The following is a 13,925-nucleotide window of genomic DNA, read 5'->3' as shown; positions in this document are numbered from 1 at the left end:
GTTCCACTCTCCCTGGGATTCCAGACAAGCACTGGGGGACCGGCAGGTCCAGTTGGTGCTCAGGGCCCCAGGGGTGCAGCCAGGGGTGCCAGGACCCCGCTGCAACCACCCACGAATGCACTCAGGTACCCCTAAATGTCTAAGGAGGCTGGTGGGCTCTGCCCCCTCAGGAAGGGAACTGGTGAGAGCTGCTCACACCCAGTGCCACGGTGAGCTCATGTGAAGAGCCAGTGAAGCAGCTGAGTTGCAAACACCCTTTTTTTTTTTCCTTCTTTCCAAAATTTATTTACGAACATTATCTCTGGGACAGCAGCATTGCTCTGGCACTCAGGTCGGTACGTGCAACGGTAGAAAACCCACACCTGTGTTCACTTTTTGCCTCCCTCCCTGGAAAATTGTACAGCTGACAGGACGAAGGGGCCACGGCTACACAGGCCCCCCGGTACCCAGAGCTGTGTCCACAAACCTCAGCATGGAGAAGTGATGGGGGTGTGTTACAGAGCAGGGAGAGTCATGCTGCCCTGGTCCGGGAGGTACCTGCATCCACCGACCCGGCAGCACCAGGAGGAAAGCTCACCCCGGGGGCCTCTGGAGCCTCCCAGCACTGGGGTGAGAAGACAATACAGGACTTTCCTTGCTCTACATGGTTGATTAAAGGTATCTCTGTGCTTACAGAGATTATTTTACGGTGTTTTAACATAAGACAGAGCAGGGCTGGAGATAAGAAATAAATGTCACTTGTGGCTGCTTTCTTGTGCTCTGTTGAAACCCCTGGGCAACCAGCCCACGGTGCCAAGGCAGGAGAGGGGTCAGGGGAAGGCAGGACCCCCCGGCTCTTGCACTGGAGTGAAACCCTTGAGCTCCCCAGCCCAAGGACGGTGGAAAATTCCTCAACCAGCTGCAAAGCTGGTGGCTGAACAGGGAGGGCTGGGTGGGGGACCGGGTGTGGAGCCATCCCAGCACAGTGGGTCCTGCCAGGGACCTGCGTGTGGCCCCGATACCGGCAGTGCTGGCCTGTGCTGCCTGCGCCCTGGGGAGGGCTCAGTGCTGCCCGACCTCCCGCCGCAGGAGCAGGGCTGCCTGGGCTGAGCGAGAGCCTGCACTGCAGAAAGAGGCAAACGGGGCTGGAAAGTGGTTGAGAATTCGGTGTCTCCCCTGTCCCTCCAGCTGGGCAGAGGATGAGGAGCCCAACCACATTTCTAATATTTCTGCTTCCAAAAGCAGCAACTGAGACATTCACCCAGCACGTGCATCCAGCAAAGCCCAACAGAGAAAGCAGGAGAACCAGGTGCCGGCAGTGGGTGTTCGGGCGGCAGCCAGGGAGGGCCGAGCAGCAGGTGTGAGCAAGGCATAGAGTCCTGGAAAAGGTACTTAAATCTGTCTCCAGCCATGTTCTTGCAAGTTTGTGCTTGAGGGTCGACTTTGCCAACTGCATTAAGCCCGAGGTGGGTCATGGCTCTGTTGAGAGCCACACATCCAGCACCATCTCCTGCAGAAGAGGCCGCGGTGCCGGCACACGGCAGCAGAATGGCCGCAGGAACAGATAGCACCCAACCCCGGAGTGAGTTGGGCAACGCCGAGCTGGTGGCTCCTTCCCACCGTGGAGCAGCCCCAGCTGTGATATGCAAACCCTGCAGTGTGTCCCTGCCCCAAACCCCACGTCTCCCTGCCCCAAACCTCACAGTGTCTCCCTGCCCCAAACCCTGCAGTATGTCCCTGCCTTAAACCCCCCCAGTGTGTCCACAGCCCCGCAAACCCGTGCTGTGTGTCACCTGCCACAAACCTACTCAACGTGTGTGCCCAGAACATCCCCAAGCCTCCCCCTGTTCCTCCCAGGCTGCTGAGGACTGGGACACACTGGGGGCCGAGCACAGCACCGTGTGATTGCTCCTGCCAGACCCAGGCACATCTTTCTGTGGGATTACAGACTCCTCTGTCTCCACATGGCTGCAAACAATATTAAAAAGAAGGAAAGAAGAGCAACTGGCCTCTTGATCCAGAAAGCACTGAGCACTGGTGCCCCAGCACCACAACCTGCAGCCCCAGGCAACGCTGGGCTCCCCTGTCCTTCTCCAAGCTTTGCAGCCCCGAAACAGCAGCTCCTCAACTTGCAGCCGCTACGGCTATACAGGGTCCGTAAAAGCCACCAGCCCCAGCCCAAATGTCACCCGTCACATCACTTTGCACCCTCAGCTGGTGCGTGGTCCACCCCACCACACAGCTGCACCGCCGCGTTTCTGGTACCCCCCAACACAAAAGAGGAAAAAACCAACATGGTGTTAAAAATCAGGTCAGCATCCCCACACCACGGACTGCGGCCGGACCTGCGCGTACCTGAGAGCATCAGACAGGCTTCCACGTGACACCGCATGCCGTCCCGGCACTTATTTTGTCCTTGACATGGAAAGTGCTGCCTAGGGTGAACTATGCATACAAAGATAATTTTAATTAATTTATTTATTTCTTTACACATAACTGAAAGTGATGTTACAGTACATAAGTTATTTACAACTGTGCAGTAATGTGTTGCAAAATAAATTATCTAGAAGGCAGCAAAAGTACATTGTTAATGTATATAAAAACTGTACAGCATTTATGGGATACAATTTTTCTTTATATGAGTATTGGCTCTGTAGTGTTTTCAAGTTATGTTCTCAGAAAGAGAAACGAAATGCCCAAGATTAAAGGAAAAAAAATATATAAACCACATGGATTTTACTCCATTAAAAACACAGTTGGCAAAGTCCTTTCTCTGCGTCACCGTCTCCCCGCCGGCCGTGCCGCCCCGGCGCACGGTGCGCAGGCGGCTCCTCCGCTCCTCCCCACGGCGGCGAGCGGACCCGGAGCCGTCCGCACCTTCAGAGCCGCCTCTGCCCAACTTGGACGCTGTCTTTTTGTTTCCAATTGTTTGTGTCTTTTTTTTTGTCTTTTTTTTTTTTTTTTTTTTTGTTTTGTGTTTTTAGACATACCCAGGATGGAACAAGAAACTCAAAACACCCCCCTCCCCCCCATGGTTTCCTACTGCAGCTTCTCCGAGCGGAGATCCGCGACCGGTGGAAAACAGAGAGCTGGAAATCACGGTGTTCACAAGTACATGAATCGCGTGGTCGCTGGCCCCGCTCAGCAGCTTCTGCACCACGCAAAGGGTGTCCTTGGCCTCCTCCCTCCGCGCCCCCGCCAGTCTCGCCCGCTGGGCGCTCGCTGCCGCGCAGACCGGCTGCCTCCCTGCGCCGGGAGATGCGCCCCGGCCCGCTGCCCGGCGGAGCTGCCGTCAGTCCGGAAGCGAGGGACGCGTTGTGAAGAAAGTGCAATTATTTTTCTTATTGTTTTGTTTTTCTGCCGATAGCTGCTTCCTCCTCCTCTGACCAGGGATTCATCAGCAAGCGGTAAGGGTGAATGTGAGCTCGACCGCCCGACCTCGGAGGGCTCCCGTCCTTGCCAGTGTTCAGTGATGTCTCCTGGTTTGGAACTGTCATGCCGGCAAGAGCACAAAGTCATCGTTCACGTCGACCATTGGCACGTAGAAGGAGGGCACCTCGTTCACACAGAGGGATTTGTGCCCCGCGGGGTCCAGCTCCTGCACCTTCAGCTGCCACTCCATCCTTTGCACCGCGTTCAAGGCGGCAGCTTCGTGTTGCTGTCGCATGAGCAGGCACGTCTGGAGTGGGGACAAAAACCAGGAGGAGATGAGGGTTGAGCAGGAGAGGGCTGGAACAGCTCCTGCTGCCCGTCCCAGCCGGCGCAGCCTGGGGACCCGCAGCCGTCGCGGTGGACAGAGCAGTGAGCGGAGCAAGGGATGGCACACGCATCCTCGCAGAAGGAAACCTGGACTTGGTACGTTTGCCAAGCCCAGTTCCAGCAGGAGCAGGGGCAAACCCATAAGGGCCTGCGGGGCAGCTTTTAAAGGCTCGTAGGGGCTCAGAGCAGTGACAGTCCCCAGTGGCTGCCCAAAGCAGGGTCCTGATCCCCTTGCGGGAGCTGCCAACCCCCTCTGTGTCACCACCTGAAAGGACAATTGTCCCCACTTGCCTGCTGTGCCAGGGTTTGTCACCCAGAGCTCTGCAGAGCGCCCAGCATGGGCTCCTGCTGTCTTGACGCTGGCCATAGGTTTGGAGCTCGCTGCAGCATGTGTCGCTGGCAAAGAGCAAGCCCCAAGGGTTCAGCTGACCAAGAAAGCTCCAGACCATATGGCGCGAAGCAGAGTGAACAGCCAGCCAGCCAACTCCGAGCAGAACCCGTCTCCCTTCCCCCTTTTGGGACCCAGCAAAGGCAGCTGCGCCCCCGCAGCCCCCACGGATGCTCCTCCCACCCCACTCACCTTCATCCGATCGTACTTGTCATCCACGTCCTGCAACCAGGAGATGAACTGTCGCGCGTTGAAACGGTCTCTGACTGATTTGTTTTCGTCTCCCTAAGCGAAAGACAACAAAAGGGGATTAGGTGGTGGATTTTTTTTTCTTACTTTAAGCAGTCACAGGTCTAACAGGCCATACTCACACCCCTCTTAGGGCACACGAGCATCAGACACAAGAAAGGGGCCTGGGGGGAGGGAGAATAGAACACGCTGCTCCCAGTTGCTCTTGCAGCCCTTTGCCACACACACACAAGCACTCCCTGTTTTCACTTTGCAGAGAATCTGTCCGTGCCAGCCTGTCACAGCACCCACACCTCTCTGCCTCCTTCAGCTCACACCCTACATCATAACGTCGTCACTGGAGAAGCACCAGCACTTGTTTGGCAAATGTCGAGGGACAGATCAAGGCTCCTGGATCAATACACCGGGTCACTAATGAGTTCAGGACCCTCCCGCCATGCAGGGCGGGTGGCAGCTGCGGGGCTGGGGCTGCGGACGGTGCTGGTGGGTGGGCTGAGGACTCCCACAGCTGCATGGCACTGGCTGCGTAAACCAGACACGATTCCTCCTTCTCCAGCACTGAACTATGTGAAATCAAAGGAAGAAACAACTACTTTTTGTGGGCTGTGCGACAGGCCGGCTCTTCCAAAGCCACTGTTCAGGCACAAATCAATTTAATGGCTCTCTCCCCTTCCTTCAACAGGAAAAGACATCCCACAGTGTAGTAAAACAAACCTTTTGAGTGTGCAGATGAACCTGATGAAGGAAGAAGGGCAGAGGGTCCTGAGACTCACTAATAAACGTGAGTCAGCTCTGCTCCCAAAGAGACACGATGCTCCCTGTAGCCCCGTGTTCCCAGATGTATTTCACGCACATGGGGTATCCCAGAACGTGCGACACCAGAAACCGAGTTGGATTAGGCAACCTCGGCAGGCGCTGGGGAGGGTTCCCATGGGATGTCCTGCACCTCTGAGCCATAATGGGTGACAGACACCTGAGCAGGGAGAGCACCAGTAATTCCCTCCCTCCTTCCAGAAAAGCACTGTCTCCCTCAGGGTGTTGCACAGCACCTCTGAGACACCCCTCCTCCACCGGGACAGGCACTGACCTGATTTTCTAGAGGCATGTTGTAGACCTCGGAGTCCAGCAGCATGGTGCAGGCACTGAAGGGCACAGCCTGGTTGGCAATAGTCCTTGCTGCCCGACAATGAACTCGCAGAATCTCCTGCTCGCAGGAGACGATGAGCTTCTCCTGGGGAAGAGCAAACGAAGTCGTTGAGCATGGCAGCCTTGGTATCACCAGCAGAGGAAATTCAGGGCCTCTTCCACAGCGGGGATTTCCCCAGATCCCTCCTTACCCGCTCTATGCTGTGCTGGAGCCGCAGTTTTCCCCGGACGGCCTCCTGCTGCTTGAACAGCTCCTTCAGCGGCTCTGCCAGCGACGGCGGCGGCGCGATCTGCAGCACAGGACAGCAGGGTCAGAGTCAGGGCTGCCCAATCCCCGGCACAGCCACAGCACTGGGTGCCAAGGGCTCGGTGGGGGCATTGGTGCCACCCCACCAGAGCTCACTGGCCATGTCCTCAGCAGGCTGGCAGCAAAGGACAACGTCCTGCCAGTGCTCAGACCACAGCAAGGGGCAAGACAACTGGGCAAGAGGTGTCCAGTGCCAAGAGACGAGCTCAGCCCGCAGAACCAGAGCCTAAATCACCCCACGCGCTGCAAGGGCAGCTTGTAAAGGGGCCTGAGCATGTCTGGTGAAGGGGATGATGCTGCTGGCGAAATACCGCCGGAGCAGTCTGGGAAGGGGCCTGTGTCCTGATCTGTGCTGCACTGTCCTGGGGAGCAAAGTGCTTCCCAAGCACAGCCCGAGGTGCAGAAGAGAGGAGCAGGTGGCTCTGGGTCAGTCTGGGAGGGAACAAGCAGATGAGAACACAGGCTGCAAGCACCGTGGCGTGGGGACAAAGGCATGTAGTGATTCCTGCAAAAAGGAACACCTGCAAAAGGGAACTCCTGTGTGGAGTGCACTGCAACAGAAACACGCGCAGAGTTGAGCACTTCACCCGGGAACGAAGCCTGATGTGGCCAGGGGACTGACCCTCCTCCTCCAGGCTGGGTCCCGGATTTAGTGCCTGCAGATTTACGTTTATGGATGCATTTGTACTGGCCAGTCTGCTCACGAGCACAGCAGGGAAATGCAGACCCCGCTGCCAAGGAACATCTGCTACCAGCACGGCAAATATCAGTGCTTGGGAAAACAGAAAAGGGGTTAAGAAACATTTTTTTCCTACAGTCTTCTAGGTTCATTATCCAACTACTGTACCACTTGTAAAAGCAGTTCTGTCTTCCAGCCTCAAATCCACTGGATTCATAGAAACTAGTTCTAAAGCCTGAACAAATCTCAGGTTCCTACGCCCAGCCTAAGGTCTTTTCTGCAAAAACACAGCACCGCAGAAGATGCATTTATCACGCAGCCATCCACCTACTGAGGCTTAGATTTGTTGTCATATGCATGATCTAAAAGCAGGCTAAAGCCATGGTTGAGGTGCCAGCGGCATTGCAAGGGCGCTCGTGGTGCTTGTAGCAGGAAGGGAGGGGACAGTCCCCAATGCTGCGGTTTAAAGAGAGAAGGTGACTCACCACTGGGATATGGAGCTTGCTCAGGGGCTTCCCATCCAACAGGTAGGAGCCCGTGTAGGTGACATATTCGGCATAGCACTGTGGAGCTTGGGGAGTAATATAGCAGAGGATTTTCCGCTTCTCTTCAATCTTTTTCCTGATCTGGAGGTACTCAAAGTAGGGGTTGGACCTGTCACTGTGGTAAGGTTCAATGTCATCCAGTTTTATAGCGTCTACGATAGCTGCCAGGGTTTGCTGTATCATCTCCCTCGTCTGCTGGGTGGACGTGTTGATCTGCTGCTGCAGCTGCTGGTTGGAGCGCTGGAACCGGCGCTTGCGCGGGTGCTGAGCCTGGGAATCGTCCTCCTCCGAGATGCGGCCTTTGGCACGTGTGGCGGGCGCAGACACTGGAGGAAATTCCTTCTCCGAAGAGGCAGCGTTCTGCTTGTTTTGGTTGGCGAGCATCTGAGCCCGGTTCCTGGTTATACGCTGAGGAATCTCTTCTATTTTGGGTGGTTTGGGAGCTTCTGCTACTGGTTTTTGTACCGGTTCAACGATTTCTGCTTGAGTGTTGCCCGCAGGTGCGTCTGCCTGGGAAGAGGGGACCTGGCTGGCGCTGCGGGCTGCAGCCCCCTCCTGTGACACGCTGCCCTCGGCCAGGGGACAGGCCTGGGGGCCGCTCTCTGCCACCCCGCCAGACGAGGACAGCTCTTCATGCGCGGCCTCCACCTCTTTGCCCTCTGCCTGAGCGGACTCGGACGGGGTCTGCTGGAAAATCTGCGTTTCTGAGTCCTCCGCTCCTTTTTCCTCGGCTCTGTTCAGTGCTTCCGAGGTGGCTTCTTGCGCAGCCGCTTCTGGTTTCTGCTCCTCTGCTTGCGGCTCCGTCTCCACGGGCAGGACAGTGGTCGCCTGGCCGGCTGGTGGCTCCTCCGGCTCTCCGGTCCCTATGATGGACGCGCTTGCTTTGATGATCCCAGCGCTCGTTTCTGAAGCTGCTGCTGGACTTTCTTCTACCACTTCTGCCTCCGTCATCTCTGTCTCTGCAACGTCCTTGGGCTGGAGCGGCAGCTCCGGCAGCGAGAAGGGGCCAAGGTCCAAGTCATCTTCTGTATTGGTGAAGGGATCAGGCCACGTTACCGGCTCTTCTGTATTTGCAGGCGCAGCATTATTGTTTTCCAAATAGTTGCTTTCTGGCACGCTGACAGCTTCTGCCTGAGGTTCTGCTGGCACACAGGGTGGCTCTGGAGGTATCTCAGGTGCTTCTTCTGGGAGAGGCTTGCAGTTATTGAAGAACGTGTCTAACCTAGTAGGGGACATGTATGGAGCTTGCTCCTCCGCATTCGCTATTTCTCCTGGAACTGCTTCCTCCGCATCCTCCTTGACTTCATCCAGCCCCGGTTCAGACACGGACAGAGGGTAAGAGATGGGAGAAACGGGGTAGGAAGAATCTGTGGGAATGAAGGCTACTGGTGGAGGGTGAATCGGCTCCAGGGAGCAGAGCGGAGGTTTAGGGGACTCGGAAAACCTCTGGGGAGATTTCATGAGGAGCTCCGAGCCCATGGACCAGCTGACAGGGTGCTCTGCCGGGTTCCCCATCAGGCTGGGAGGAATGGCGGGGTCAGGGTTCCTGGCAGAAGGGTTGTCCCAGTCTATATTGTTTTGTTCCGGCACCCCTGAACTAAAATGGTTTTCTTCGATTGGCGGTAAGTAGGTGGATTCTGGTGGCATAATGGAGGCCGTCGCTTGCTGCTCCTCCGTGGTGTCCAAGGGCATGCCGAGGTCAGGGGGCAGAGCACTTTCTACCGAAGGAGCCAGCAACTCATCCCTGTGCGAAGGGGAGGATTTTGCTTGTAAACCAGAAAAGACACTTTCAGGCGACTGAGCGACTGCACTGACAGGTCCTGGCGCACAGTGCAGAGCTTCCACTTTGGGTGACGAAACCCCATAATCTGGGGAGTAATACCCAGGAGATAAACACTGGAACTTTTCCGTGGGAACAGAGGGAAGGGGAACTTTCTCCTCCATTAAATGCTGCACTGGAGAGTCATAATTTGATGTTGCCGGGACACTTTGTTGTCTGAAAAATTTATCCCCGATGCTGAATTCCTCTTCAGGTGCCCTTCTGATGTCAACTGAGATGGAACGGTAGAGGTTGGTGGAGGGTATGGTGCGAGTTGGGGTCTGGCTCGGGTTCTCGGGGAGCCCGCTGGAAACATTGGCATATCTGTCAAAGAAGGAGGGGGAACAGGCGTTCATGGACATGGTGGAGATGGGCAGCGCGTGCTGCGAGTCCGCACACTCGAACATCAGGTCTGTGTAGTCCTCGTTGCTGCACGATGGAGTCCGGGGCGTCTGCATCACCTCCTCGTAGCTGGGACAGGAGACAACGGATGCCGGGGTGGGGACGCCCGTGGGCCGGTTCTGGTCGGGCCGGGGGGATGCCGGGAGGATCTCCTTCAGCTGGGGACCCGCGATCCAGTCCTTGGAGTCCGGCCCAGCTGCGGGCTGAGCCTTGTTTTCTGGTGAGAGTATAGGAGTCAGCGGACCCAGTTCTTTCAGTTTCTTGTCCTTGAGCTGAGTATCCAGCGTTAAGGGCTTCTTTGTTGCCAGATCCAGACTCCTCTTGCGCGCCTCTTCCGAGCTTTTAAGTTTGTCCTTTAATTTGGGGTCTCCGGACCGGTGCCTCATTTTCTCCATTTGCTTCATTCTCTCCTTGTGCCTTTTGTGGCGCTCCTCGATTTCCAGGTCTTTCTGGCTAAGCATCCTCTCAAAGCTGGTCATCATCAAATCACCGTCTCCCAGGAGCTTCTCCCTTGGCCTGGCATCTTTCTTGCCGCTGTCTTTGGAAAGGGTTATTTTTTCATTCCCGTTGCTTATTTTGATGGACTCTGATTTGTCTTTCTCTTGGTTCTCCTTGAGCTTCTCCTTCAGTTTAGTCTCACCGAATTTGAGGTTGTCCTCCTTTGATTTATCTTTGAAGGCAGTAACTTGAGGACTGTCCTTGTCTCTGAGCGTTGACTTTGGCTCGTCTTTGTGATGTTTAAAGAAACCATCTGCGTGTTTGTCTCGATGCTTTTCCTTTTCTTCCTTCCATTTTTCCTTGTGTTTATCTCGCTTCTTTTTCTCTTTAACTGTGCTGATGGCACTGGAACCATAAGCCTTTTCTTTTTCCGCCTTCTTTGACAGCTCTCTTTCAGAATCATTTTTGTCCTTCTTTTCAGAAAATAAGTAATCAATGCTTTTCTCTGGTTCCTCATCAGGCTCTGCCTTCATGTTGTAGGAAGAGCTAAAAGGCTCCCCATCCACAGAGAAATCTTTTTCGTAATGAGTGGAATCCTTCCTGCTGCTGGAGTCTTTGAATTCTTCTGTTTTTTCCTTTTTCTCTGTCTTCTCCTTCTTTGCTTTTTCCTTCTCGTGACTTTTCTTTGATGAAGATGAGGAATGCCTGTGCCTCTCCTTCTCCTTGAGTTTGTCCTGCAAGCAGGGTAAAGGGAGAGAGTCCTTAAACTTTTCTTCAGCATCATTAAGAGAGAGGTTAGAAGACTCAAAGAGGCTGGTGAGTCCTGGGTCTTGCCCTCGGTCTGTGAAGCTGTCAGAAGAGATCTCGCTGATCTTGTCGTTGGAGTCATCTCGATAGTCATTCAGAGCCTCCTCCTCCAGCTTCTCCAGCAGGCTCTTCTCCGACTCCCCGCCTTTCAAAGACTTTCTCTCTTTGGAATGCTCTTTATCCAGCTTCTCCTTATGCTTGCTTTTTACTTTGTCATCACTGGCGTGTTTCTTTTCAACCTTTTCTGGGAGCTTTTGCTTGTTTTTCTTCTCTTGAGTGGAGTCTATGGACATTCTGTCTTTCCTGTCCTTGTACTTCTCGGTGGAGTCTTTATCTTTCTTCTCTTTGTGTTTTTCAAAGGAACCTTTGTCCTTCTTCTCTTTTCCCCCTTCCGATGTTCCTTTGTCCTTTTTCTTCTCCTTGGAGTCCTTATCTTTCTGCTTCTCCCCGGAATGCTGCCGCTCGGAGTACTTGCGGTGTTTGTCGGGGTACGACTCCTTCTCAGCGGCCGCACCATCGTCCTTGTCCTGCAGACTGTCCAGCCGGTGCATCTCGCTCCCGGCGGAGTCGCCGACTTTGAACCCGCTCAGGCTGTAATCGTCCCTCTCGTCTTCACTCTCATCCGTGAAGATGTCCGCGATGCTGTACCAGCTCTTCTCCTTGCCTTTCTTCTCATCCTTTTTCTCGGAGAAGTCCTCTCGATCCACCGAGAAGTTTTTCTCTTTCTTCTCTTTAACCTGGTCGAAAGAGCTCTTCCTTTCCTTGTCTTTGCTGTGCAAGTCTTTGTACTTCTCTTTAGTTTCTTTTTTCTCTTTGAAACTCTTGTCTAGTTCTTTGTCTTTTAGGATTTTCTCAGGAGCAGCTTTTTCAGTTTTCTCCTTGTCACCTTCTTTGGATTTTTCCTTGTATTTTTCTGGCTTCACCTTTTCTTTTTTTTCTTTATCAGGAGCATCTTTCTTCTCCTTTTCTTTCCCAGAATGGTGCCTCTCCCAACTCTCCAGAGCTTTACCACCGAACTCAGGGTCAGATTTATCCTTGAAGAATGTTTCGCAGCCGTATTCTTTAAAGTCATCTCGATAGGGCTCCTCCTGCTTCGTTTTGGTATCTTTTCGGTCTTTAGAGCCATCCGAGGAATCTTTTCTGTCTTTGATGGTTTCGCCTGTATCTTTTTCTTTCCTCTCCTTGACACCCTCTGCAGAATCCTTCCTTTTCTTATCTTTTTCAGGCAAATAACTAGGAGGAACTTTGTGTCTGTCCGTTTGGTCCTTTTTCTTCTCGGAGCTTTTGTCCACATAGTCCCTCTCTTTCTTCTTTAAGAAAATGTCCTTTTCATTACGTTTCTCGTTGTATTCCTTCTTCTCTTTTGTTTTATTTTCCTTTTTCTTGTCTTTAATTTCCTCTTTCACAGGTTCTATTATCAGTTTTGCCACGGTGTCATTTTTAATCTCCCTGAAATCTGTTACCGGAGAATCCCAGCTGTCCTCACCTTTGAAATCGAAGGATGAATCAGAAGACAAGTCTGAAAACCACCTCTCTTGCTGATCATCCGAAAGGCTGAACTTTGTGTCCTCGCTTTCTGGAAACTGGGTTTTGTTATTGAACTCGTCAAACCCAGACTCATCCCTGTAAAGTTTTTCTTTTTTGCATTTTTCTTTCTCCTCCTTGAAGGATTTTTCTTTCTCTAGTTTAGAAACCTTCTCCTCCTTCAGCTCATTCTTCTTTTCCGATTTTGACTGCTTGTCCTTTGACTTCTTCTTCCTCTCCTCCTTGTGTATTCTCGGCTTCTCCTCTTTGGGAGATTTCTCCTTTACAGGTTTCTCTTTTTCTGATTTACTCAATCCTTCTCTGAAGGATTTGCTCATGTCTTTACTACCATCTTTGACTTTTCTTAATGATTTCTCCTCTTTCGAGGATTTTCCAGTCTCATCTTTAAACAACCATTCCTTCTCCTCCGCTTTACCTTTGGGGAGCTTTTCCTCCTTCTTGCTATGTTCTCGCTCATGCTTTAACACTTTCAATTTGTTTTCGACTGGATTTTCTGTCTCTACTATCAAGCCTTTCTCAGGCTTTTGTTTAGAGTCCTCAAACTCAAAAGAAAAGGTTTTGATTATTTTAATGTCTTGGCTGATTGGACACTGCCCCTTCTCCTTGTTTTTATGTTTGTGTTTTGTTTTATGCTTTTTAACCACCTTCCCCTCCTTGTCCAGCTTTGGAATTGCTCCATCCACATTGCTATGGAATGAATTCTTTTTCTCAGAAACAGTGTTGTGTGAGGTGTTTTTCTTTTTGTGCTCTGGTTTCTTCCTGACTGGCTTTAGCGACTCTAAGCTCGAGTCCTCGGACGAATAGTCTGACTCACTCGTCAGCCTCGTCCGGGTGGAGTCCGATAAGGAACTGACGTCTGACCAAGCTGGAGAAGAAATGGTTTTCCAATTGTCCGTCCTCCAGTGCTTGGAGTGCTGCTCTGTAAGACTGGGATTATGTTTCTGGGATGCTAAACTCCCATGAGAAGAGGTCGACGAGGCAGACAGAGAGTTAAACAAGGAGGATTCCTTTAGCACTAGCCTGGAGTCCTTTACACAGCTAGAGCTCTGCAGAGAGTCTCTATCATCCTCCTCACTCTCCACGTTTTCACTCTCTGATTCAGAGGAACAAAATTTGTCATTTTTTTTGCCAAACCGAACCTCTTTGCTTTTCGTCTCCTTCTTCCGCTTCTTTTTTACTTTGCTTTTCTCCTTCTGTGGCTTTGTGCTGGCGGGCTCCCGAATCTTGCTGCTGGGCAATATCGAGTGGGTCGAAAGCCGCAGCTTCTCCCCCGTCCCCACAGCCACACTGGTCTCCTCCTCGTCCGAGCTGTCCGACAGGATGCGGTGGGCAGCTTTCTTTGGTGTAATTGTGTTATTTTTACCATAAGTTTTCACTTCCATTTTGGGTATGGAAATGAAACTGTTTGCTTTAGTCTCTTTTCTGTAATCCTTTTTCAGCAAATGTTTGTCGTCGACTGGCGGGACCCGGTCCTGCTCATCGTCCTCATCAAATTCATACTCATCCTTCACCGGGGTGATGGTTTTGGGCGGCTCCTGAGCCTTGGGCTTGTGCTTCAAACCCTTCTCAAACTCTGAGTCTGTGTTATTGCCATCGACAGAGCTGGAGGGAGCGAAGGAAGGGGCGTCCTCCTCTTCTGAGGTCTCTGCAGAGAGAGGAGAACAACGTGTTAAGGGCTGCGAGGGGTTTTGGGGAGGGAATATCAGCAATCTGCTGCAGATGTGACCCCTGCGAAGGGCCCTCTCGCCCCTTTGCCCCCCAGCCCCTGCCACGTCTGCAGCTGAAAGCTCCGAGTGCCAGGCTGGGAGATCCAGGCCCACACGGGGTATTCCTCAAAACAACATCCAGGGTTTTAACCAAGA

General features: G+C 52.9%; 1 protein-coding gene across 6 annotated transcripts in view; it reads right to left on the bottom strand.

The window, feature by feature from the left end:
• Positions 1 to 2,439: 2,439 nt before the first annotated feature.
• Positions 2,440 to 13,925, bottom strand: part of ANKRD11 (ankyrin repeat domain containing 11) — a 136,871-nt gene continuing 125,385 nt past the window's right edge. For all 6 annotated transcript variants that reach the window (XM_065028721.1, XM_065028719.1, XM_065028722.1 and 3 more), the window contains 5 exons: positions 6,993 to 13,708; positions 5,713 to 5,811; positions 5,463 to 5,606; positions 4,319 to 4,411; positions 2,440 to 3,658 (listed from right to left, as the gene is read on the bottom strand). In XM_065028721.1, coding sequence (XP_064884793.1) covers positions 3,473 to 3,658; positions 4,319 to 4,411; positions 5,463 to 5,606; positions 5,713 to 5,811; positions 6,993 to 13,708 — 7,238 coding nt within the window. In that variant the 3' untranslated portion in view covers positions 2,440 to 3,472. The remainder of the gene's footprint in view (positions 3,659 to 4,318; positions 4,412 to 5,462; positions 5,607 to 5,712; positions 5,812 to 6,992; positions 13,709 to 13,925) is intronic.

Source organism: Columba livia, chromosome 13 (genome assembly GCF_036013475.1).
Source record: "Columba livia isolate bColLiv1 breed racing homer chromosome 13, bColLiv1.pat.W.v2, whole genome shotgun sequence".
Taxonomy (NCBI): Eukaryota; Metazoa; Chordata; class Aves; order Columbiformes; family Columbidae; genus Columba; species Columba livia.
Note: the sequence above shows the minus strand (reverse complement) of the source record. Positions and strands in the feature narration are given on the sequence as shown.